We start from the raw sequence: 26,949 nt of genomic DNA, 5'->3' as shown, positions 1-26,949 counted from the left end.
ACTCAAGTGGATCTACAACTCAACGACCACGTTCGCAGGGAAACAGCTCCACAACCGCGGCCCGTCCTTCGCCGGTCCACGGCCGGTCCACGGCCGGTCCACGGCCGAAGACGACCACCGAACGGCGGTCAAAAACGAAGACCGAACGGCAGCGGAAGACGGACAACCGACCGGCGGCGGAAGACCGACGACGACCGGCGAAATACAACTGTGGAGGCTCGACTGGCATCGATGAATCGAGAAGGTCTTCTTACTGGAACTGATGTACTGGGATTCAACTCTTTGTCAACAAAGAAAGGAGGATAGACAGCATTTGGTTTGTGAAGTTTGTTTGTTTACCTCTACAGTTACTACTGTTCATTTGTCAATCGTGGCGTTTTTATGAATAATATTTGAATGGCTCGTGCTCGTGTGGTGGAATGCGTGGATCCGCTGCAGGTCTGCTGGATTGATTTGTTGCTTTGTTGTCATACGAATATATACGACTGCTTTTGTGAGTTTGTCATTGTGTTACATTGATTTGGACTGTATTGTCCGTTAATGACGCAGCGTCCCGTCATGCTCGTATTCATGTATCTGCACTCTGCATTTCGTGTTTTGTATGCTAGGTGTTGAACTTCATGTAACATTTTATTTCATTTGTCAAATGTTGCAGTGTTATGTGAATATGCGGCTTTTACACGAAACAAATAATAACCCGTAGCTGTGACGTCATAATGAGGTTATTAGAAGTGTCGAACAGCACTGAAGGCCCAGGTATAAAATCCATGGCCCGCCACTGCATAATAGGCACCGGAGCCTAAGATGATACCCCCCACTGCATTATTGCAGTTTGTTCAGTGAGATTGCATTTCCTAAATTTACATTGAAGACATGACCCTCATTTTACAGAGCTGCCCTCATAACATGACTTCTCTTTGTTCTTGGTTTCTGACTGGGCCAGTCTTCCTGTTCTCAAGCGAGGACTGAAGTTTCCACCAGCGGAAACTGCTTCACAGCAGTTCACACCTTATTTACCACAGCAGTCAGAACAAGAGAAAGAGAATGCAGAGAGCTGGCTAGTTTGACGGTTACACCCCCCGCTTAGAATAAGTTAACAGACCAGAGGGGATTTTCGAGCATGTTCTGCTTATGTCTGCATCCAATGCTGTATATTGTGATTAATATATATATATTATATAGTACACTCACTCCATACTGGACTGGTGGCAGCCTCCCGTCACCTAGCCAACTCTGGCAGCCTTGTGAGGGCCTCATTTCACTCCTGGCCAGTACCGGACTACAGCTGCCTCCAACACCCGGTGGTCACTTGACTTGTAATGTTGCCAAATAGTTTACCCATTGATGACAGAGAAAAGCAGGTCAAAGAGAACTGAGACGAATCAAATGCGTAAATTCAAAGCAACATCACTTATTCACGCCAGACAAATTCAGTAAAGCCTTTCAGTTATTTGTACAGAGGAAGCAGCCCCACCAATAAATGTATGAAAGCACTTTATTATTTCCATGTGAAGATAGTATGGACAATAGTCCACTGACTGGCCTTACATTGCAGACATGAGGAAGTGCTAAGCTGACTTGTTCATATACAGTACATTGAGACAGAGCTCCTTGGTGGTCGTGTCTTTGTGTTTTTCTTGTTTATGTACAGCTCCGTAGATATGCATTTGATAGCAGCAGTTCCTACTCCATCAGTCTTCAATATCCCTGGTTTGCCTGCTTTGCAGAGATGAAACTTTTCGGTTCCTTTGACAGTGTCTGATGTCAGAATAAATTACAGAGTCTCCACCGTATTTCACTGAAGCTTGAGTGGGGGGAAGGCTTCTGGGGGCCAAACACACAGGTGCATAGATAAGTGCATCACCCGTCTGTGAGAATTGGGATTAAAATGAATAAGGCTTGTTCTCAAAGATGGCCATAGGATAAAAAACAGAAAAATCATATCCAGCTTAAAAATGACGCTGTAGGTGCTGAGATGAACTCTTACCTGGTGGCCTTCAGAAGACCCATCAGTTGCCTCTGAAGAAACAAAGAGATAACTTCAGGCAACTCCAGTTACAGCAACATGTGACAGAATATGGATCTGACTCTGCTGCAGACCATACAGCCGATCAATATGGTTTTAAATACCTGGGGAATATTTTCTCCGACTCTTGCATAGTGTCCATATAAGGATGAGTGTCACAATCCCCAGAATGATGTTTGACAGCATCAGAGCAATAACCGCTGGACTCAGCTCAGCTGGTTTGGTGACAGCATTGTCTGGAGAAGAAATTAAACCATCAGTGATTGATATCATTTTACAAATAACTAGCTGTACAAGCAGAGTTAACGTATCGTATCTAGCCATACAAATAGTTTTGGTTTATTTAGGATATCTGTCACCACCCAATACAAAGAATGCAGAAACTTGAAAACGTTGGCTTTACGGCTACAAATAGCGATTCCTCTCTTTGTTTTTTTATGAATCTGCTCATTACTTTTTTATGATTCAGTCTATAAAACATCAGAAAACAGTGACACATGTTGTCTCGAGTCTTTGATTGAAATATGACAATGACCAATTAGTCAATTATCATATTTTTTCGTTGATTGACTTCAGTAACAATCAACTAATCCTTTCAGCTCCAGCTGGCTTTGGACTTAATCTTGGGTTTGAAAGCATTTCTTGATACTAAGCTAAATAGAATCGGTTTATGATTTCTGTTATTTGCTATGAATTGGAAGCACTATGGACTAAAACTGTACGTGTATAGTGACCGTTTCTGTCTTACTGTGAATATCAATCCTGGTCCCATTTCCAAACAGTGTCTGTCCACATGAAGTCACAATACAGAAGTAGGTTCCAGCGTCATCGGAGCTAAGGTTTCTCATGAGATGGCTGTACAGGCAGGTAGTCCCTTCACTCTGAACGGTCTTCTCTCCAGAGGAGTAAATCAATTGCGGAGCCGAGTGATGACTAGTGTGTTCTGCTGCACAGCGGCCAGTGTGAACGGAACAGCTGAGAGACACAGAGTCTCCTGGCTGGACTGATTTAGAGTCACTCATCACGTTTGCACCTTGGAGAAGAAATCAAAGAATTTTTGATCATTAGCATTACGTTCACATTACCTTTAGCAATTAAGGTGCGTTAACTACAATACAGAGAATGAATACCTTTCAGCATCAACAAGGTTCCTGATCCAAATTGAACGTCTTTGAACTGCAAGACTCCGCAGAAGTATGTTCCAGCGTCTTCCCATGTTGTTGCAGATATGCTCAGATGACTGTTGATTCTGTCAAACTTCACTGAATAACGGAAATGAGATTCATCAGCAAATACTGTCTGGTTGTAGAAATAATTGAATGCCGCCACAAGCTGTAGTCCCTCGCCTGGAGTGAATTTGTACCACACTCTTTTTTTCAGTTCACTCTTTATGTGACATTCAATGGTCGCCGAGTCTCCGAGCTTCACTGTTTGGAACGCAGCAGGCTGAGAGATGTCACTTAGCTGTGCCACACCTGAAATATACAGAGGGAGATGTGATCAGCTCTGTGTCTGCCGGCACTCATGAAAAGGAGTGGATTTTTCTTACTTACTCAAAGACCAGAGCAGGAAAACATTCACAAAGTGCAGCATCATCTTGTCAGCGCTGTCTGTCCTCAGCAGTACGGCTTCTTCTCCACAGCAGTTCTGACTGAAGCAACAGCAGACAACAACTTCATCACTTGTCCTACATTCTGCCACATCCTTCAGGTCTGATTGGTTCGTCATCCTCACCTTGCAGAACATGGTTGGCTGGATGACATTGAGGCAAACAAAAAGAATCAAACCTTGGCCTATTTTGACATGGAAACTGCATTTTAGATGCATACTTTCCAGAAGAACAGCGGAGTTCTCGAACTGAAAGTGTGTCTACATGCAAAAGGCTGGTAAGAAAAAAAGAAGTGGGTGAGGGTAACAGATCCAAGAACAGCTGTATGATAACACTTGGTTGCACTGACCTGAATAAAGTGAAGCGGGTGCATTTTAGAAGATTAAGAAACCTCAACCACAGCCTCGCTATCCCAAAACAGTGATCCCAGCTTATAAGAGGGACTATTTCTTTAGTAGAAAGTAGTTCCGCCTAAGCCTGTAACATGGACACTATTTCTGGAAATGAATGCTTCTGTTGATTTTTTTTTAAATCATTACGCAGGCAGAGTACTTAGATACAGAAATTGCAAAACCGGACAAACAAAATGATGTTGTAATTTAAAGCAATTAGAGTATGCTGTAGGACATGACTACCTTGTGATTGACAGGTTGCTACCACGGTGTTGTCTGTGTTTTGGTGTTACAACTTTAACCCTTTCATAATGTGAAATCATAATGCGACGGCCAAAAACCAAGATGGCGATGACCAAATGCTGAGCTCAAACCTGTGGGTGATGTCACCTCTTATCTACAGTCAGTGGATGCACCGCATCTCTTCTCAACACATACAGAAGATGACATCACCTCATGACATGCCAGAAAGTTTTGTGTATAAAAAAAACGTTATATATAGTAAGGCTCACAGGCAGAAAGTTTTACTTTTTAATCATCTGCATTTATTACCACTGCACAACATGTAACAAGTTATTACACCACACTTGAAGCAACTGGCAGTATTTCTTCATAGAATGTAACTCAAAAAACTCAGCTGATCTGCTTCATGAAGAACGTGTGTGTGTGTGTGTGTGTGTGTGTGTGTGTGGTTTTTCAACACATTTGTCCACAACTGCATCATATTTTGATTCAAGTATTGCAAAATTGCTTGATCGGTGGACAGAAATACGTGTCATCATTTTTTTCCATCTGAGCCCTGCCTATGAAGGCAAATCACTGTCAAAATCCGAGAGCGCAAATGAGATCCATGCGCGTGCGAAAATCAAACAGCCGCACGTGTATTTTACTTTCACAAGCGCTTTTAGATCACTCCGCGAGCAAAATTCTCTCTCGCGAGAGCGAAATTCACTCTCGCGCGAGCAAAAGTTGCTTGCGAAGCTTAATGCTGCTCGCTCGCGAAACTTTAACTTGCGCGCTCGTGAGTCTTTTTCCTCCAAAGACGAGGATTGTAACCAATTAGATGTAGAGATACAATGGAGACTGGGTCCGCCCACTTACTGTCAAAAATAAAAACTACTCGAGAGCGAGCAGAAAAAAGACTCACGAGCGAGCAAGTTAAAGTTTCGCGAGCGAGCAGCTTTAAGCTTCGCAAGCTACTTTTGTTTATCTTAAAGCCAAGTTCTTTTCACCTGCTGGAGTTTGGAGTTGGAAAAATGCATTTGCATGATAATGATTTCATGCTGCAAAGAGAATTTCCTCTTGTGGGACAGAAAAGACAACTTCACTGAGCCTGTATTACTCCCAATTCCTAACTTAAGATCATAAAGTTCAGCATCATGCTTTTAGGTCAATACAAGAAACACCTTCTTGTGCTGGAACAATTGAGTTTCACAACTTGTTGGTGTGGGTGAGGTCAACCACATTCTCTGCTAAACATGTTTGAAGAAGCCCCTTAATTGTGCACACAAATAGTTTCAAGCTTAAAATGATCCAAATGTCAAACATGTTTATTTTTTATCATTGATGACATGAATTTCACTTACAAAAACCCACATGTGATTTGGTTATAGAAAACAACAATGAGGATGAACACAACAAGTATAAGTTGATCTTAAAGCTAGAAGCATTTGAGTGACTTTTACAGAGTTGGTGAATCTGAGCTTCTAAATATACTGGTTAAGACAAAAAAAACATTTATTTGTAAAAATGAACAAGATACATGGTTTAAAGATAACCTGCTTCAGACCACAAAGACAACAAATGAGAATCCTAAACATGCACATTAGTGAAGGATAGAAAGATTTAATATTGGCTGCAGACTACGAAGACGATATAAAATCCTATTTATGTTCAACTTAGAAATAAATCTCCATTAAACTTTAAAAGAGAAAACACTGTCTTGCTCTAAAGTACAAATATAATACGTCCAGTTCTACTGCTTCACGCTGTAGTACACACATTCACTCCAGGTCTGATCCCTCTGTCTTCTTGATCCGTTGTGCAGTTGGACACTTAAAGCCGCATAATACAGGATTTCTGCATGTTGGTAACCCTGGTAACAGATCATATATAATTTCATCATTAGTAGATTTAACAATATCCAGGAAACAATGCATCGTCAAATAAAAAAATGTGTCTGAATGGTGATTCATCAGTTAATGTAATTACATCTGTATTTACCTTTGCGTTTGCTGTGGAGGGAGGTGGGAATCTTGCGTGAGACTCTGGTTGTAAAACAGAAAAAGATTTTTCAGTCAAAAGCCAAATTCAGTGAACACAAGCTGCCAGATACAAACAGCGCTAGTTACCTGTGCTTTGGCAGCTGTTTCTCTTGTTCATCATGCACACTGAGAGAGCCAGTAAAACACTCAGGATGGTGGTGAACGTCAAAGCTCCACTCAAGAGATACAGAGAGACGAGAGAGTCCAGCTCATCTAAAGAGACAGAGAGCAGAAACATGTCGCTTTTAAGCACCAATGAGACGCAACAACCTCGGCTAAACAAGTCACTCACCCTCAAAGTCCAGTTTGGTCCCGTCTCCAAACAGTATGTGTCCACACGAGGCCACAGCACAGTAGTAGGTCCCAGCATGAGACAGATTCAGGCTCTTCATCGGCAGGTTGTAGACACAGGTGTGTGTTTGTGTGTTGGGTTTCCTCTCACACTGATCATTCCTGCCTCCATCAGTGTAAATGAGTCCTGGATGAGATTCTTCAGAGTCTTTGAACCAGTAAACACTGTGTTGTCCATCACAGGTCCCAGTGTGAACTGTACAGTTTAGAGTCACAGAGCCTCCTGGCTGGATGGTCTCAGGTGGTGACTGATGGACCAAAGCTGGGACGTTCAAACCTGAACCCTGTACACTGACAGTAGTGCCCTTCTTGAAATACAAGTAGATTGTATTGATACCTGCACAGTAGTAAGTAGCTGAGTCCGAAATTTGCAGATCTGTTATCCTCAAGTGATTTTTACCGACTGCAGCGTCAATTGTGAAGCGTGGATTATTGAATTCAGCATGAAAAGTTGCTTTTGTGTCGTACTTGTAGAAGGTAGAAATGAGCCGCGGTTTCTGTCCAATAATCTGTTTGTACCAGTAAAGCCTGACTGCAAAAACGTCTTCATAGAAACAGTGCAACGTCAAGTTGTCCCCAGTTTGAACTGATAGAAAACTATTCTCTTGACCAACAGATGAGGAGAAATTCAGATCGGTCGTCTGAACTGTAGTGATAGGAGAGACGAAGCAAATACACTTCATGATAACATGAATCAACACATCAGAAGCAATGCCATGAGGAGTGGCCACACTTTAAAAGATCCAAACTGCATCACAAAAAACACAACTCACCAATTTTCTCCAAGAACAAACATGTCACATAGAAGACAAACTTTGGAGATGTCATCGTGTTCAAATTCTTGTGTTGAATGAGACAAACGTAGATCCCTTCTACACGTTTCACTCACAAGACTGTTTGATTGGCCAGCAAAAAGTGACACTACATCCTATTTAGGAGACTTGATCACATGCTCACTGCCACCTATAGAGTCAAATTAGTTTTTTGAGCAACAGGTTCACATCTTTAGAGATATATGAGGAACATAACGGTTTAAATCACTGAAAGATAACTTACATTTGAATAAAATATACAGTTATAATCACTGTGTTTAATAGAAAGGTAACAAAACAGTATTTTGAGCAGTTCAATCCAAGCATCCATACTTGATACTATACTGATATACTCAGCTCTCTCTTCAAGCTGCAGTAGGGAGACATAACACTGTACTGTGTGCTACATTAAAGAGGATTATTTTCTTAATATCAATCATAATAAAAAATGTATTCATCTAAGGCTGCACGAATAATTAAAATAAAATGTCAATCAGGCCTCTCTATATGACTCTATGTGTGTATCGCTCCACCTGGCAAACTGTGGACAGAGGAGGGTCAGAACATGGATGTAAATATAACAGCTGGAAGAAAAAAAAGCATTGAAAGAACAATTCAAATGTGAAGGAGGAATCCCAGAGATGGTGAGAAGGAACAAATATATAGTGTATGCGCCCCCTGTTCAGAGAAAAACACTGTTCAGTCTGCTGGTTTGAACCAGATTCAAAGACGAAGGAAAATAAATGTTGATTTTTTTGAACAACATTTGTAGACATAACATATTCAGAGAACCTTCACCATCTCTAGAATAGAGGATAACTGGCAATAAACTTACTTTATTATGACATGTAGATTTATTAATGACAGACGTGATCAGTTTATTGATTAGCATGTAATGCTACCAAAATACTAATAACTTTACATAGTGTTAGACTAATTAAAGACATTAATGAAAACATAGTCATAATTACCATATTCCATTTCTGTTAATAGATCCCCTGAAATGCCACGCACTGTACCTTTAAGTCCCCCTCCTGCAAAGCCCAGTCTGATCTGATTGGCTCAGGAAGAAAATATGCAGCACTGTTGCAAAGGTAGTTCTCAAGCCGTGGGTGGAGATACTCTGATGGGGGAGTTTATTCTGAGGAACCTGCATGTTGAGGTGGAGCTAAATCTAAATGGCTTGTTGAATCACATGTTTTCTGATCTGGACGGCCCACAAAGAACTGACTGGATGTCTTGTTTCATACTCCAGATACCCAAATATATTTGCACAAGCACTGAACAAGAGAGTTTTTATGATGTGTTGTCTTTCAGCTGCTGTTTGACTCCAGCGTTTAGAGAGGCAGCAGGTCTTTTACTGTAAACTGATCAACAGCTTTGTGGCATCTTTCATTCAATATCATAGTTATCAGCTGAAATACCATTATTAAAACAATAACACTAGATAAATGATCAACATGTACCTCTCTCAACATGTGAATCTTTTCGCAAACCAAACTTGACTCTATAGATGGAAGTGAGCGTGTGATCAGGTTTCCTAAGTAGGACGTACAGCACAGTGTCACATCAGGTTGGCCAATCAAACACAGTCATGTCTCTAAAGAGTGGAAAAAGTATAAGATTCTCTTCATTCAACACAAGAATTTGAACACGATGACATCTCCAAGGTTTGCCTCCTATGTGACATGGTTGTTGTTGTGGAAAATGGGTGAGTTGTGTTTTTGTGTTTCTAACTTTTCATAGAAATGCTTGTCTTTAATTATACACACATTATATATATATATATATATATATATATATATATTTATATACACACAATATATATAATGTATAATAAATAATTGTGTATTTACTTTGTCTCTCATTTCACTTCAGCTCATGCGACTGATCAGAAATTGTCCTCATCTGTGCATCAAGAGAGTGGTTTTGTATCAGTTCATGTTGGAGACAGAATGACTTTGCGATGTGTCTATAAGAGTGATGATCCAGCATATCTTTACTGGTACAAGCAAAAGCTGGGACAGAAACTAAAGCTGATCTCCTCCGTCTATGTGTACGATAACAAAGTCACTTTTTATCATGAATTCAAGAACAATTCACGCTTCAAACTGGAAACGGAAAACGGTCAAAATCACTTGAACATTTTTGATTTGCACATTTCCGACTCCGCAACTTACTACTGCGCAAGTAGCACCACATTTGTGTTGACTTTTGCAGAGGGCACTACTGTCAGTGTACAGGGTTCAGGTTTGAAAATCCCAACTTCTGTCCATCAGTCAGCATCTGAGACCATCCAGCCAGGAGGCTCTGTGACTCTGAACTGTACAGTTCACACTGGGACCTGTGATGGACAACACAGTGTTTACTGGTTTAAAGAGTCTGAAGCATCTCATCCAGGACTCATTTACACTGATGGAGGCAGGAATGATCAGTGTGAGAGGAAACCAGACACACAAACACACACCTGTGTCTACAACCTGCCGATGAAGAGCCTGAATCTGTCTCATGCTGGGACCTACTACTGTGCTGTGGCCTCGTGTGGACACATACTGTTTGGAGACGGGACCAAGCTGGACTTTGAGGGTGAGTGACTTGTTTAGCCGAGGTTGTTGCGTCTCATTGGTGCTTAAAAGCGACATGTTTCTGCTCTCTGTCTCTCTACAGATGAGCTGGACTCTCTCGTCTCTCTGTATCTCTTGAGTGGAGCTTTGACGTTCACCACCATCCTGAGTGTTTTACTGGCTCTCTCAGTGTGCATGATGAACAAGAGAAACAGCTGCCAAAGCACAGGTAACTAGCGCTGTTTGTATCTGGCAGCTTGTGTTCACTGAATTTGGCTTTTGACTGAAAAATCTTTTTCTGTTTTACAACCAGAGTCTCACGCAAGATTCCCACCTCCCTCCACAGCAAACGCAAAGGTAAATACAGATGTAATTACATGAACTGATGAATCACCATTCACAAACGTTTTTTATTTGGACGATGCATTGTTTCCTGGATATTGTTAAATCTAATAATGATCAAATTATATATGATCTGTTACCAGGGCTACCAACATGCAGAAATCCTGTATTATGCGGCTTTAAGTGTCCAACTGCACAACGGATCGAGAAGACAGAGGGATCAGACCTGGAGTGAATGTGTGTACTACAGCGTGAAGCAGTAGAACTGGACGTATTATATTTGTACTTTTGAGCAAGACAGTGTTTTCTTTTTTAAAGTTTAATGGAGATTTATATCTAAGTTGAACATAAATAGGATTTTATATCGTCTTCGTAGTCTGCAGCCAATATTAAATCTTTATATCCTTCACTAATGTGCATGTTTAGGATACTCATGTGTTGTCTGTGTGGTCTGAACCAGGTTATCTTTAAACCATGTATCTTGTTCATTTTTACAAATAAATGTTTTTTATGTCTTAACCAGTATATTTAGAAGCTCAGATTCACCGACTCTGTAAAAGTGACTCAAATGCTTCTAGCTTTAAGATCAACTTATACTTTTTGTGTTCATCCTCATTGTTGTTTTCTATAACCAAATCACATGTGGGTTTTTGTATGTGAAATTCATGTCATCAATGATAAAAAATAAACATATTTGACATTTGGATCATTTTGAGCTTGAAACTATTTGTGTGCACAATTAAGAGGCTTCTTCAAACATGTTTAGCAGAGAATGTGGTTGACCTCACCCACACCAACAAGTTGTGAAACTCAATTGTTCCGGCACAAGAAGGTGTTTCTTGTATTGACCTAAAAGCATGATGCTGTACTTTATGATCTTAAGTTAGGAATTGGGAGTAATACAGGCTCAGTGAAGTTTTTCCAACTCCAAACTCCAGCAGGTGAAAAGAACCTGCTTTGGTTCCTGAAGGCTCAGACTGTGTTACTGTCAGAGTCCTGTATGATCCCATAGTTCACCTTGACCATAGATCTGCTGTGGCTTCACAACAGCCCTGTTTTCACTGTCAAGTGAATTTGAAATTAACTTTTGAAATGGTGCATAAAATAAATGCTAATTAGGCAGATTTCCATCAACTGGTTTGGAGCGATAAACTGGGCTGTGTATTTTTGTCAACTTGACAAAAATTAAGAGAGGTCCTCAGGAATTACTTTTAATTTCTCAGGTTTGAATCGTCCTTCATATCGACTTATGTTGGCCTTGTTTCATGTGGTTTGACGACAAAAACGATATAAATATACATCCATAAAGACGCTGACAGAAGAAACAGCTGATCAGTCATGTGAGTTAATGTTCGCAACGTCAGAATGTATTTGGCAAAGGTGTTTCCATATCTATGTCAGTCTACAGTAAAAGATCTGCTGCCTCTTTGAACGCTGGAGTCAAACAGCAGCTGAATTACAACACATCACAAAAACTCTCTTGTTCAGTGCTTGTTCAAATATATTTGGGTATCTGAAGTATGAAACAAGACATCCAGTCAGTTCTTTGTGGGCCGTCTAGATCAGAAAACATGTGATTCAACAAGCCATTTAGATTTGGCTCCACCTCAACATGCAGGTTCCTCAGAATAAACTCCCCTATCAGAGTATCTCCACCCACGGCTTGAGAACTACCTTTGCAACAGTGCTGCATATTTTCCTCATGAGCCAATCAGAGCAGACTGGGCTTTGCAGGAGGGGGACTTAAAGGTACAGTGCGTGGCATTTCAGGGGATCTATTAACAGAAATGGAATATGGTAATTGTGACTATGTTTTCATTAGTGTCTTTAATTAGTCTAACACTATGTAAAGTTATGAGTATTTTGGTAGCATTACATGCTAATCAATAAACTGATCAGGTCTGTCATTAATAAATCTACATGTCATAATAAAGTAAGTTTATTGCCAGTTATTCTCTATTCTAGAGATGGTGAAGGTTCTCTGAATATGTTATGTCTACAAATGTTCTTCTAAAAATACATATTTATTTTCCTTCGTCTTTGAATCCGGTTCCAACGAGCAGACTGAACAGTGTTTTTGTCTGAACAGGGGGCGCATACACTATATATTTGTTCCTTCTCACCATCTCTGTGATTCCTCCTCCACATTTGTATTGTTCTCACAAGGCTTTTTTTCTTCCAGCTGTTATATTTACATCCATGTTCTGACCCTCCTCTTCCTGTCCACAGTTTTCCAGGTGGAGCGATACACACTTAGGGTCATATAGAGACTACACAACTGCACTGTCCACAAAATGAACATTAACCGTAGCATTTGGTTGAAAACAATGGACTTTAGAAAAACATTAAGACACAAAACAGTTAAATAAATGAAAACTAAGTTACAATGTGAAGACTTCCTGCTTAACACAAAAACAAAGAGCGCATAGGTTCGTAAAGATGCATATGTCCGGTCTTCTCAAAGCACATAGATCTCATCTGTTGACTGCAAACCACAGGGAGGCTATACAAAGATTTTTGCATCAGTGTGTTTGTTGCAACATGCACAAAAACAACTAAAGACTGAAGGCATTTTTTGGGGGGAATAAGTCGCACCTCAGTTTATTTTGTGGAAATGTTGTTTTCTTGATGAACACTTCGCGAAAAGCGAAATATTTTTTTGTCCGGAACAATGATTTTTCTCTGTGCTTTTGCTCTGTGAATAAAATCATCGACCAGTCAATTGGACGAAACAGGTTGGGTTGCGCCTATATTTTTGAAACAACAATACCGAGGTTCCATCTGAACCAAGATGGCAAACTGTATTTCTCCCTTCATTTTTGATAATGGCAGTATAGACCAGATCCTCTCCCTCCATTCTTACTTTTCACAATAAAAGCCCTGGACATATAATATTCACAGCTGAGAATTTCTAATTTTAGTGTTTGTTATTTTTTTATACGCCCCTTTTGTATAAAGGCCTAATGGCATACAATATTTCTCAGACCAGAGAAGTGTAGAAAATATGTTTTACAAACATATGTACACATGGTCAACGGTTAAGGTTTTGCTCATCTCATGAGAGACCGATACAACGGGTATAGTGATAGTCGAAATATGGCACGTTTGCCATCACAGCTGAACTGTCATTGCACAGTAGGTGAAGTAGATTACTGCCACCCAAGGCTTTACCTCCATTATATGTACATGATGTTGGAGGAGTTTGAGTGGCTCAGTGATCCTGGGAGCAATGTTGTCCGGGGCAGTAGCCCCTGGTTGGGTCTCTCAAGGCAAACAGGTTTCAGGGGAGAGCCCAGACTAAGAGCGGTTCAATATAACCCCAATGATAAGCAGCCCACGGTCTTCAGCCACCTCGCCCGGACCAGGGAAACCGGGGCACCCTCCCGGAGCCAGACCCAGGAGGGGAGCTCGTCGGTGAGCGTCTGGTGGCCGGGCCTTCGCCCATGGGGCCCGGTCGGGCTCAGCCCGAAGAAACAACATGGAGCAGCCACCCTGTGGACCCACCACCCGCAGGGACAAGCATCGTGGTCGGGTGCAATGCAGACCGGGCGGCGGGTCAGGCTGGAGGCCTGGGCGAGCCGATCGCCGGCAGCATAGACTAGCTCTAGGGACTTGGAACGTCACCTCGCTAGCGGGGAAAGAGCCGGAGCTGGTGCAGGAGGTGGAGCGATACCAGCTAGATATAGTTGGACTCACCTCCACACACAGTACTGGCTCTGGAACCAAGCTCCTGGAGAAGGGTTGGACTTTGTCCTTTTCCGGAGTTGCCCAATGTGAGAGGCGCCGGGCGGGAGTGGGGATACTCACGAGCCCCTGGCTGAGCGCCGCTGTGTTGGAGTTCTCCCCGGAGAACGAGAGGGTCACCTCCATGCGCCCACGGGTTGCGGGGAGCAAGGCTCTGACTGTGGTTTGTGCTTATGCACCAAACAGCAGTTCGGAGTATCCAGCCTTCTTGGAGTTGGTGGGAAGGGTCCTGGAAAGGGCGCCGCCTGCCGACTCCATAGTTCTCCTGGGGGACTTCAACGCTCACGTGGGCAATGACGGAGAAACCTGGCGGGGGGTGATTGGGAGGAACGGCTTGCCCGATCTGAACCCGAGTGGTGTCTCGTTATTGGACTTCTGTGCTAGCCATGGTTTGGCCATAACAAACACCATGTTCGAACATAAGGTGGCTCACAAGTGTACCTGGTACCAGAACACCTCAGGCCGGAGATCAATGATCGACTTTGAAATCGTATCATCTGATCTGCGGCCGTATGTCTTGGACACTCGGGTGAAGAGAGGAGCAGAGCTGTCAACTGATCACCACCTGGTGGTGAGTTGGATCAGATGGCAGGGGAACCGGTTGGAAAGACCCGGCAAGCCCAAACGTATAGTGAGGGTGAACTGGGAACATCTGGCGGAGGATCCTGTCCGGGAGGTCTTTAACTCCCACCTCCAGAAGAACTTCTCACACATCCCGAGGAAGGTTGGGGACATGGAATCCGAATGGACCATGTTCAAAGCCTCTATTGTGGACGTGGCCACTAGGAGCTGTGGCCGGAAGGTCATCGGTGCCTGTCGTGGCGGCAACCCGAGAACCCGGTGGTGGACACCGGAGGTGAGGGAAGCCGTCAAACTAGAGAAGGAGACCTTCAGGGCCTGGCTGGCCCAGGGGTCTCCTGAAGCAGCTGAGAGGTAGGGCTGGGTAGAGAAGGGCTGCAGCTGCGGTGGTCGTGGATGCTAAAACTCGGGCATGGGAGGAGTTCGGGGAGGCCATGGAGAAGGACTTTTGGTTGGCCTCAAGGAGGTTCTGGCAAATCCATCCGACAGCTCAGGAAGGGAAGGCAGGGCCTACCCCAGGCTGTTCTCAGCGGGGGGGGGGGGGGGGGGGGGGGGGGACTGTTGACCCGGACAGGGGACATCGTCGGGCGGTGGAAAGAGCACTTTGAGGAACTACTAAACCTGACCAACATGTCCTCAGCAGGAGGACACCTGCGGAGGCAGCGCCTGAAGACGTGCAGGGGGGGCTCACCCATATCCCTGGCAGAGGTCGCTAAGGTAGTCAAAAAGCTCCTTGGTGGCAAGGTGCCGGGGGTGGATGAGATCCACCCTGAGATGCTGAAGGCGCTGGACACTGTTGGGCTGTCTTGGCTGACACGCCTCTTCAGTGTCGCATGGGGGTCGGGATCAGTGCCCATGGACTGGCAGACCGGGGTGGTGGTTCCCATTTTCAAAAAGAGGGACCGGAGAGTGTGCTCAAATTATCCGGGTATCACACTACTCAGCCTCCCGGGGAAAGCTTATGCCAGGGTGCTGGAAAGGAGGCTCTGACCGTTTGTCGAACCTCGGATTCAAGAGGAGCAGTGCGGATTCCGTCCCAGCCGTGGAACAGTGGACCAGCTCTTTACCCTCGCAAGACTACTGGAGGGGTTCTGGGAGTTTGCCCAACCAGTCTACATGTGTTTTGTGGACTTGGAGAAGGCTTTCGACCGGGTACCTCTGGGGTTCTTGTGGGGGGTGCTGCAGGAGTATGGGGTTTCGGACCCGTTACAACGGCCGATCCGGTCTCTGTACGACTGCAGTAGGAGCTGCGTCCGCATTCTCGGCAATAAGTCAGACATGTTCCCGGTGGGTGTTGGCCTCCGCCAGGGCTGCCCTTTGTCACCGGTTCTGTTTGTGACTTTCATGGACAGGATTTTTAGGCGCAGCCGGGGGGTGGAGAACGTCAGGTTCAGGGGTCTCGGGATCACCTCTCTGCTGTTTGCAGATGATGTGGTCCTGTTGGCCTCCTCGGATCGTGACCTCCAGCATTCATTGGGGCAGTTTGCAGCCGAGTGTGAAGCGGCGGGGATGAGAGTTAGCACCTCCAAATCTGAGGCCATGGTGCTCTGCCGGAAACCGGTGGATTGCTCCCTCCAGGTGGGGACGAAGTGCAGGAGTTTAAGTATCTCGGGATCTTGTTCACGAGTGAGGGTAAGATGGAGCGGGAGATCGACAGGCGGATCGGTGTGGCTGCAGCAGTAAAGCACCGGACCATCTTGGTGAAGAGAGAGCTGAGCCGGAAGGCAAAGCTCGCAATTTACCGGTCGGTCTACGTTCCTACCCTCACCTATGGTCACGAACTCTGGGTCGTGACCGAAAGGACAAGGTCGTGGGTACAAGCGGCCGAAATGAGTTTTCTCCGTAGGGTGGCCGGGCTCAGTCTTAGAGATAGGGTAAGGAGCTCGGACATCAGGAGGGAACTTGGAGTCGAGCCGCTACTCCTTCGCGTCGAAAGGAGTCAGCTGAGGTGATTCGGGCATCTAATTAGGATGCCTCCTGGACGCCTCCCACTGGAGGTTTTCTGGCCACATCCAACTGGGAGGAGACCCTGGGGAAGACCCAGAACACGCTGGAGGGATTATATCTCCCAGCTGGCCTGGGAACGCCTATGAGCTGGAAAATGTTGCGGGCGAGAGGGAAGTCTGGGTCAGCCTGCTTGGCCTGCTGCCACCACGACCCGACCCCGGATAAGCGGAGGAAAATGGATGGATGGATGTTGACAAAACTGTGTTTGTTTTAACAAATATCTACATCACTTCTCAACATGGTAACAGGTGTAAACTAAATTACGTTTCACAAAGAAATATTTATAGAAATGAATCATGTCCAGCTCTACAGCCTTACACTGAGAAAAATGGCAGGTGTCCTGATTATTACTTTGATTGAGATGTGATTTCTGTAGTTAGGTAAGTGGAGTTGAGAGAACGCAACTTGCTGACTCCTGTGTAGAGCATTGACCAGTACAGAAGAAGCTTGTTATTTGGCTCCGGATTCTGAATTTCTTCTCCTTCAAAACAAGTGAACCAGGGAAACAATCAATGCAGGACGCCGTCTTGTGGTTTTAAGGATGTTGTGTTGAGGGCTGCACCCAGGCGGCAACCTTTCGGTTCTGAAACATGAAGCGATTGCGGAAATACCCTGAACTTGCATTCTTTCGAATGGCCATCAGGGAAGGGCTCCTCTGGTTGCAAAAAAAGTCTGAGTGTATAGAAGTCTATGATAAAATGACTCCACTTCTCACAATCTCTAGTTTCAAGTCTTCTTCAATTCAGCATGATGTTCATTCAGTAAATGATGTAATACAAAGCAATTAGAGTGTGCTTTAGGGCATGGCTACCTTGTGATTGACAGGTCGCTACCACGGTGTTGTCTGTGTTTTTGTCTTACAACTTTAACCCTTTCATAATGTGTTTTCAGCTGATGAAAGTTAATTGGAACATTTTGATCTCCTAAAAACAACAAGATGGGGACGGCCAAAAACCAAGATGGCGATGACCAAATGCTGAGCTCAAACCTGTGGGTGATGTCACCTCTTATCTACAGTCAATGGATGCACCGCATCTCTTCTCAACACATACAGAAGATGACATCACCTCATGACATCCCAGAAAGTTTTGTGTATAAAAATTCTTTTATATATAGTAAGGCTCACAGGCAGAAAGTTTTGCTTTTTAATCATCTGCATTTATTACCACTGCACAACATTCATACAAGTTATTACACCACACTTGAAGCAACTGGCAGCATTTCTTCATATAATGTAACATTATGTCCAAAATTATTTTTATATCAGAATCATTTACATGTTTAACACTCAAAAAACTCAGCTGATCTGCTTCATCGGGAGTGTGTGTGTGTGTGTGTGTGTGTGTGTGTGTGTGTGTGTGTGTGTGTGTGTGTGTGGGGGGGGGGGGGTTTGAACACATTCGCCCACAACTGCATCATATTTTGATTCAAGTATTGCATACGTGTCATCATTTTTTTCCATCTGAGCCCCGCCCACTTCAAACCACTGAGAGAGAACAGACGATGTGAAATAACTGAAACTGTTGTAACTTTTTCAGAGTTTGTCGAGGATTCGACTGCTCATAGCAGCAAGCTGGTTAACAAAAGAGCCTTCAAATGCTGAAGCCAATGTATCCACTTAAAGATTCAGTTTATCTTAAAGCCAATGCATGTTGGAAGCAGTCCAGTTTTTTTTCTATTCGATTTTGGTGATAAATGTCTTGACAACAAGTTCTCTCAATCACTCTAGACACCCCTCCAGCATCGGTTTTGGACGTGTCAAGGATGACGTGTCAGGTTCCGCTCTTTGCATGCATCCAATGTCTTTTGGTTTACTTACGCAACAAAAAGGTTGTCTTAAAGGTTGTTGTGCCAATGAGACGACGTTAAGGCTTTAAATTGCCTTGACTCTGGTCAGTTTTCTGATTTTTGTCCTGTAAATGTCCTCTCTCCGTCATAACGTCTCTCTGTCTTTTCCTTTCTGTTTCTTCTTTTCCTTTATGAAACAGCGTGCATTCATACAGTTCTCTCTTTCATACAAGCATGAACATGAAGCATATGTTGTGAATTTATCTAATTTGCTAAAACATGACTTTGTTGGAGAACTAAACATGATAAACTTTTTCTCGTTCAATACAGTTAATTCAGTCCAAGCCAACGCAAAGCAAAGCCCTAAAGTAACAGTTTAAAAACACATCTTTTAGGAAAGAAGTAACACTGGCTGCTTCACCTTACAGTCACAAGAAAGACATAATGATAAGACGACTTCAGTGTCTCATGGGCTTGCTTGGAAACACTTTGAAGCATGTTCACATCTACTGCTTTATACTTGAGTACGTGCATTCAGTCTCTCTGTTGTTCCTTTGTCTTCTAGATCTGTTGACCTTGTGTTCCTTTACAACCGCGTAATGGATGTTTTCTTCATTTCGTTCACCCTGGAAACAAAATATAAACCACAATATTGTACTCGAGAGACATATAAAAACTGTGTCCAGAAACATTGCTGTGTCTGAATGTTTGAATGGTAAAACAGTAGATAATACCTCTGCATTTGTTGTGGTGGGAGCTGAACATCTTGCATGAGACTCTGTAAAAGAATAAAAAGTGCCCCACACTATAAAACCATGTTAAGTGAGCACACACTGTCAGCCACAAAGAATAGTATTTACAGTACCTGTACATTCACAGCGGTTTCTCTTGTTCATCATGCAAAGTAAGAAAAGCAGTAAGACACTCAGGATGATAGTGAATGCTAAAGCTCCACTCAAGAAATACACCAAGACAAGAGAGTCCTCCTCATCTGTAGAGAGACAGACACCAGGTGACATTACAGAGCTGAAGTCTTAAGGGGAGATTCAACAGGTGAATAGTGTAAAAGTTAACTAATAGATATATCAACATGAATCTTCTCGAGTTGATTACTTACAATAAGACAATATATACTTTTACATATATTGTATATTGCCTGTGGAAGTATCATACGGACTGTATGAATATGAATAAATATCAAAACCTCTAAAGTCACTCACCCTCAAAGTCCAGCTTGGTCCCGTCTCCAAACAGTATGTGTCCACACGAGGCCACAGCACAGTAGTAGGTCCCAGCATGAGACAGATTCAGGCTCTTCATCGGCAGGTTGTAGACACAGGTGTGTGTTTGTGTGTTGGGTTTCCTCTCACACTGATCATTCCTGCCTCCATCAGTGTAAATGAGCCCTGGATGAGATTCTTCAGACTCTTTGAACCAGTAAACACTGTGTTGACCATCACAGGTCCCAGTGTAAACTGTACAGTTCAGAGTCACAGAGCCTCCTGGCTGGATGGTCTCAGGTGGTGATTGGTGGACCAAAGTTGGGATGTTCAAACCTGAACCCTTTACACTGACAAAAGTGCCCTTATCGAAATCCAAGTAGACTGAATAGCTACCTGCACAGTAGTAAGTAGCTGAGTCCGAAATTTGCAGATCTGTTATCCTCAAGTGATTTTTACCGACTGCAGCGTCAATTGTGAAGCGTGGATTTTTGAATTCAGCATAAAAAGTTGCTTTTGTTTCATACTTGTAGAAGGTAGAAATGTGCCGTGGTTTCTGTCCAATAATCTGTTTGTACCAGTAAAGCCTGACTGCAGAAACGTCTTCATAGAAACAGTGCAACGTCAAGTTGTCCCCAGTTTGAACTGATAGAAAACTCTTCTTTTGATGAACAGATGAGGAGAAATTCAGATCGGTCGTCTGAACTGTAGTGATAGGAGAGACGAAGCAAATACACTTTATGATAACATGAATCAACACATCAGAAGCAATGCCATGAGGAGTGGCCACACTTTAAAAGATCCAAACTGCATCACAAAAAACACAACTCACCCATTTTCTCCAAGAACAAACATGTCAGATAGAAGACAAACTTTGGAGATGTCATCGTGTTCAAATTGTTGTGTTGAATGAGACAAACGTAGATCCCTTCTACACGTTTCACTCACAAGACTGTTTGATTGGCCAGCAAAAAGTGACACTACATCCTATTTAGGAGACTTGATCACATGCTCACTGCCACCTATAGAGTCAAATTAGTTTTTTGAGCAACAGGTTCACATCTTTAGAGATATATGAGGAACATAACGGTTTATATCACTGAAAGATAACTTACATTTGAATAAAATATACAGTTATAATCACTGTGTTTAATAGAAAGGTAACAAAACAGTATTTTGAGCAGTTCAATCCAAGCATCCATACTTGATACTATACTGATATACTCAGCTCTCTCTTCAAGCTGCAGTAGGGAGACATAACACTGTACTGTGTGCTACATTAAAGAGGATTATTTTCTTAATATTAATCATAATAAAAAATGTATTCATCTAAGGCTGCACGAATAATTAAAATAAAATGTCAATCAGGCCTCTCTATATGACTCTAAGTGTGTATCGCTCCACCTGGCAAACTGTGGACAGGAAGAGGAGGGTCAGAACATGGATGTAAATATAACAGCTGGAAGAAAAAAAAGCATTGAAAGAACAATACAAATGTGAAGGAGGAATCCCAGAGATGGTGAGAAGGAACAAATATATAGTGTATGCGCCCCCTGTTCAGAGAAAAACACTGTTCAGTCTGCTGGTTTGAACCAGATTCAAAGACGAAGGAAAATAAATGTGTATTTTTAGAACAACATTTGTAGACATAACATATTCAGAGAACCTTCACCATCTCTAGAATAGAGGATAACTGGCAATAACCTTACTTTATTATATTGACATGTAGATTTATTAATGACAGACCTGATCAGTTTATTGATTAGCATGTAATGCTACCAAAATACTAATAACTTTACATAGTGTTAGACTAATTAAAGACATTAATGAAAACATAGTCATAATTACCATATTCCATTTCTGTTAATAGATCCCCTGAAATGCCACGCACTGTACCTTTAAGTCCCCCTCCTGCAAAGCCCAGTCTGATCTGATTGGCTCAGGAAGAAAATATGCAGCACTGTTGCAAAGGTAGTTCTCAAGCCGTGGGTGGAGATACTCTGATGGGGGAGTTTATTCTGAGGAACCTGCATGTTGAGGTGGAGCCAAATCTAAATGGCTTGTTGAATCACATGTTTTCTGATCTGGACGGCCCACAAAGAACTGACTGGATGTCTTGTTTCATACTCCAGATACCCAAATATATTTGCACAAGCACTGAACAAGAGAGTTTTTATGATGTGTTGTCTTTCAGCTGCTGTTTGACTCCAGCGTTCAGAGAGGCAGCAGGTCTTTTACTGTAAACTGATCAACAGCTTTGTGGCATCTTTCATTCAATATCATAGTTATCAGCTGAAATACCATTATTAAAACAATAACACTAGATAAATGATCAACATGTACCTCTCTCAACATGTGAATCTTTTCGCAAACCAAACTTGACTCTATAGATGGAAGTGAGCGTGTGATCAGGTTTCCTAAGTAGGACGTACAGCACAGTGTCACATCAGGTTGGCCAATCAAACACAGTCTTGTCTCTAAAGAGTGGAAAAAGTATAAGATTCTCTTCATTCAACACAAGAATTTGAACACGATGACATCTCCAAGGTTTGCCTCCTATGTGACATGTTTGTTGTTGTGGAAAATGGGTGAGTTGTGTTTTTGTGTTTCTAACTTTTCATTGAAATGCTTATCTTTAATTATACACACATTATATATATATATATATATATATATATATATATATATATATATATTTATATACACACAATATATATAATGTATAATAAATAATTGTGTATTTACTTTGTCTCTCATTTCACTTCAGCTCATGCGACTGATCAGAAATTGTCCTCATCTGTGCATCAAGAGAGTGGTTTTGTATCAGTTCATGTTGGAGACAGAATGACTTTGCGATGTGTCTATAAGAGTGATGATCCAGCATGGCTTTACTGGTACAAGCAAAAGCTGGGACAGAAACTAAAGCTGATCTCCTCCGTCTATGTGTACGATAACAAAGTCACTTTTTATCATGAATTCAAGAACAATTCACGCTTCAAACTGGAAACGGAAAACGGTCAAAATCACTTGAACATTTTTGATTTGCACATTTCCGACTCCGCAACTTACTACTGCGCAAGTAGCACCACATTTATGTTGACTTTTGCAGAGGGCACTACTGTCAGTGTACAGGGTTCAGGTTTGAAAATCCCAACTTCTGTCCATCAGTCAGCATCTGAGACCATCCAGCCAGGAGGCTCTGTGACTCTGAACTGTACAGTTCACACTGGGACCTGTGATGGACAACACAGTGTTTACTGGTTTAAAGAGTCTGAAGCATCTCATCCAGGACTCATTTACACTGATGGAGGCAGGAATGATCAGTGTGAGAGGAAACCAGACACACAAACACACACCTGTGTCTACAACCTGCCGATGAAGAGCCTGAATCTGTCTCATGCTGGGACCTACTACTGTGCTGTGGCCTCGTGTGGACACATACTGTTTGGAGACGGGACCAAGCTGGACTTTGAGGGTGAGTGACTTGTTTAGCCGAGGTTGTTGCGTCTCATTGGTGCTTAAAAGCGACATGTTTCTGCTCTCTGTCTCTCTACAGATGAGCTGGACTCTCTCGTCTCTCTGTATCTCTTGAGTGGAGCTTTGACGTTCACCACCATCCTGAGTGTTTTACTGGCTCTCTCAGTGTGCATGATGAACAAGAGAAACAGCTGCCAAAGCACAGGTAACTAGCGCTGTTTGTATCTGGCAGCTTGTGTTCACTGAATTTGGCTTTTGACTGAAAAATCTTTTTCTGTTTTACAACCAGAGTCTCACGCAAGATTCCCACCTCCCTCCACAGCAAACGCAAAGGTAAATACAGATGTAATTACATGAACTGATGAATCACCATTCACAAACGTTTTTTATTTGGACGATGCATTGTTTCCTGGATATTGTTAAATCTAATAATGATCAAATTATATATGATCTGTTACCAGGGCTACCAACATGCAGAAATCCTGTATTATGCGGCTTTAAGTGTCCAACTGCACAACGGATCGAGAAGACAGAGGGATCAGACCTGGAGTGAATGTGTGTACTACAGCGTGAAGCAGTAGAACTGGACGTATTATATTTGTACTTTTGAGCAAGACAGTGTTTTCTTTTTTAAAGTTTAATGGAGATTTATATCTAAGTTGAACATAAATAGGATTTTATATCGTCTTCGTAGTCTGCAGCCAGTATTAAATCTTTCTATCCTTCACTAATGTGCATGTTTAGGATTCTCATGTGTTGTCTTTGTGGTCTGAACCAGGTTATCTTTAAACCATGTATCTTGTTCATTCTTACAAATAAATGTTTTTTATGTCTTAACCAGTATATTTAGAAGCTCAGATTCACCGACTCTGTAAAAGTGACTCAAATGCTTCTAGCTTTAAGATCAACTTATACTTTTTGTGTTCATCCTCATTGTTGTTTTCTATAACCAAATCACATGTGGGTTTTTGTATGTGAAATTCATGTCTTCAATGATAAAAAATAAACATATTTGACATTTGGATCATTTTGAGCTTGAAACTATTTGTGTGCACAATTAAGAGGCTTCTTCAAACATGTTTAGCAGAGAATGTGGTTGACCTCACCCACACCAACAAGTTGTGAAACTCAATTGTTCCGGCACAAGAAGGTGTTTCTTGTATTGACCTAAAAGCATGATGCTGTACTTTATGATCTTAAGTTAGGAATTGGGAGTAATACAGGCTCAGTGAAGTTTTTCCAACTCCAAACTCCAGCAGGTGAAAAGAACCTGCTTTGGTTCCTGAAGGCTCAGACTGTGTTACTGTCAGAGTCCTGTATGATCCCATAGTTCACCTTGACCATAGATCTGCTGTGGCTTCACAACAGCCCTGTTCTCACTGTCAAGTGAATTTGAAATTAACTTTTGAAATGGTGCATAAAATAAATGCTAATTAGGCAGATTTCCATCAACTGGTTTGGAGCGATAAACTGGGCTGTGTATTTTTGTCAACTTGACAAAAATTAAGAGAGGTCCTCAGGAATTACTTTTAATTTCTCAGGTTTGAATCGTCCTTCATATCGACTTATGTTGGCCTTGTTTCATGTGGTTTGACGACAAAAACGATATAAATATACATCCATAAAGACGCTGACAGAAGAAACAGCTGATCAGTCATGTGAGTTAATGTTCGCAACGTCAGAATGTATTTGGCAAAGGTGTTTCCATATCTATGTCAGTCTACAGTAAAAGATCTGCTGCCTCTTTGAACGCTGGAGTCAAACAGCAGCTGAATTACAACACATCACAAAAACTCTCTTGTTCAGTGCTTGTTCAAATATATTTGGGTATCTGAAGTATGAAACAAGACATCCAGTCAGTTCTTTGTGGGCCGTCTAGATCAGAAAACATGTGATTCAACAAGCCATTTAGATTTGGCTCCACCTCAACATGCAGGTTCCTCAGAATAAACTCCCCTATCAGAGTATCTCCACCCACGGCTTGAGAACTACCTTTGCAACAGTGCTGCATATTTTCCTCATGAGCCAATCAGAGCAGACTGGGCTTTGCAGGAGGGGGACTTAAAGGTACAGTGCGTGGCATTTCAGGGGATCTATTAACAGAAATGGAATATGGTAATTGTGACTATGTTTTCATTAGTGTCTTTAATTAGTCTAACACTATGTAAAGTTATTAGTATTTTGGTAGCATTACATGCTAATCAATAAACTGATCAGGTCTGTCATTAATAAATCTACATGTCATAATAAAGTAAGTTTATTGCCAGTTATTCTCTATTCTAGAGATGGTGAAGGTTCTCTGAATATGTTATGTCTATAAATGTTCTTCTAAAAATACATATTTATTTTCCTTCGTCTTTGAATCCGGTTCCAACGAGCAGACTGAACAGTGTTTTTGTCTGAACAGGGGGCGCATACACTATATATTTGTTCCTTCTCACCATCTCTGTGATTCCTCCTCCACATTTGTATTGTTCTCACAAGGCTTTTTTTCTTCCAGCTGTTATATTTACATCCATGTTCTGACCCTCCTCTTCCTGTCCACAGTTTTCCAGGTGGAGCGATACACACTTAGGGTCATATAGAGACTACACAACTGCACTGTCCACAAAATGAACATTAACCGTAGCATTTGGTTGAAAACAATGGACTTTAGAAAAACATTAAGACACAAAACAGTTAAATAAATGAAAACTAAGTTACAATGTGAAGACTTCCTGCTTAACACAAAAACAAAGAGCGCATAGGTTCGTAAAGATGCATATGTCCGGTCTTCTCAAAGCACATAGATCTCATCTGTTGACTGCAAACCACAGGGAGGCTATACAAAGATTTTTGCATCAGTGTGTTTGTTGCAACATGCACAAAAACAACTAAAGACTGAAGGCATTTTTTGGGGGGAATAAGTCGCACCTCAGTTTATTTTGTGGAAATGTTGTTTTCTTGATGAACACTTCGCGAAAAGCGAAATATTTTTTTGTCCGGAACAATGATTTTTCTCTGTGCTTTTGCTCTGTGAATAAAATCATCGACCAGTCAATTGGACGAAACAGGTTGGGTTGCGCCTATATTTTTGAAACAACAATACCGAGGTTCCATCTGAACCAAGATGGCAAACTGTATTTCTCCCTTCATTTTTGATAATGGCAGTATAGACCAGATCCTCTCCCTCCATTCTTACTTTTCACAATAAAAGCCCTGGACATATAATATTCACAGCTGAGAATTTCTAATTTTAGTGTTTGTTATTTTTTTATACGCCCCTTTTGTATAAAGGCCTAATGGCATACAATATTTCTCAGACCAGAGAAGTGTAGAAAATATGTTTTACAAACATATGTACACATGGTCAACGGTTAAGGTTTTGCTCATCTCATGAGAGACCGATACAACGGGTATAGTGATAGTCGAAATATGGCACGTTTGCCATCACAGCTGAACTGTCATTGCACAGTAGGTGAAGTAGATTACTGCCACCCAAGGCTTTACCTCCATTATATGTACATGATGTTGGAGGAGTTTGAGTGGCTCAGTGATCCTGGGAGCAATGTTGTCCGGGGCAGTAGCCCCTGGTTGGGTCTCTCAAGGCAAACAGGTTTCAGGGGAGAGCCCAGACTAAGAGCGGTTCAATATAACCCCAATGATAAGCAGCCCACGGTCTTCAGCCACCTCGCCCGGACCAGGGAAACCGGGGCACCCTCCCGGAGCCAGACCCAGGAGGGGAGCTCGTCGGTGAGCGTCTGGTGGCCGGGCCTTCGCCCATGGGGCCCGGTC

General features: G+C 42.3%; 5 protein-coding genes across 5 annotated transcripts; 2 read left to right on the top strand and 3 right to left on the bottom strand.

Moving 5' to 3' along the window:
* Nucleotides 1-2,122: 2,122 nt before the first annotated feature.
* On the bottom strand, nt 2,123-3,772 carry LOC306714590 (signal-regulatory protein beta-2-like; the record flags this gene model as incomplete). The annotated part of the gene is made up of 4 exons (XM_079184636.1): nt 2,123-2,262; nt 2,775-3,059; nt 3,139-3,501; nt 3,718-3,772. 4 exons carry the CDS (start codon nt 3,770-3,772, stop codon nt 2,123-2,125), a joined length of 843 nt encoding a protein of 280 aa, XP_079040762.1.
* A 1,789-nt stretch (nt 3,773-5,561) lies between these two features.
* On the bottom strand, nt 5,562-7,470 carry LOC306714589 (uncharacterized protein; the record flags this gene model as incomplete). Its single annotated transcript, XM_079184635.1, has 4 exons — nt 5,562-6,122; nt 6,251-6,504; nt 6,584-7,288; nt 7,416-7,470. 3 exons carry the CDS (start codon nt 7,468-7,470, stop codon nt 6,371-6,373), a joined length of 894 nt encoding a protein of 297 aa, XP_079040761.1. The 3' UTR covers nt 5,562-6,122; nt 6,251-6,370.
* A 1,640-nt stretch (nt 7,471-9,110) lies between these two features.
* On the top strand, nt 9,111-10,565 carry LOC306714382 (uncharacterized protein; the record flags this gene model as incomplete). Its single annotated transcript, XM_079184401.1, has 3 exons — nt 9,111-9,165; nt 9,333-10,040; nt 10,122-10,565. The coding sequence occupies 3 exons, from the start codon at nt 9,111-9,113 to the stop codon at nt 10,253-10,255; spliced, it is 897 nt and encodes a 298-aa protein (XP_079040527.1). The 3' UTR covers nt 10,256-10,565.
* Nucleotides 10,566-18,984: 8,419 nt separating this feature from the next.
* LOC306714588 (uncharacterized protein) lies at nt 18,985-20,534 on the bottom strand (the record flags this gene model as incomplete). Its single annotated transcript, XM_079184634.1, has 5 exons — nt 18,985-19,104; nt 19,213-19,256; nt 19,344-19,469; nt 19,699-20,403; nt 20,531-20,534. The coding sequence occupies 5 exons, from the start codon at nt 20,532-20,534 to the stop codon at nt 18,985-18,987; spliced, it is 999 nt and encodes a 332-aa protein (XP_079040760.1).
* Nucleotides 20,535-22,542: 2,008 nt separating this feature from the next.
* On the top strand, nt 22,543-24,010 carry LOC306714587 (uncharacterized protein; the record flags this gene model as incomplete). Its single annotated transcript, XM_079184633.1, has 1 exon — nt 22,543-24,010. The coding sequence occupies one exon, from the start codon at nt 22,543-22,545 to the stop codon at nt 23,179-23,181; it is 639 nt and encodes a 212-aa protein (XP_079040759.1). The 3' UTR covers nt 23,182-24,010.
* Nucleotides 24,011-26,949: the final 2,939 nt, after the last annotated feature.

The sequence above is a fragment of the Pholis gunnellus genome (genome assembly GCF_910591455.1).
Source record: "Pholis gunnellus genome assembly, chromosome: 23".
NCBI classification, from domain to species: Eukaryota; Metazoa; Chordata; class Actinopteri; order Perciformes; family Pholidae; genus Pholis; species Pholis gunnellus.
The sequence above is the reverse complement of the archived record's forward strand: the minus strand, read 5'-3'. Positions and strand labels throughout refer to the sequence as shown.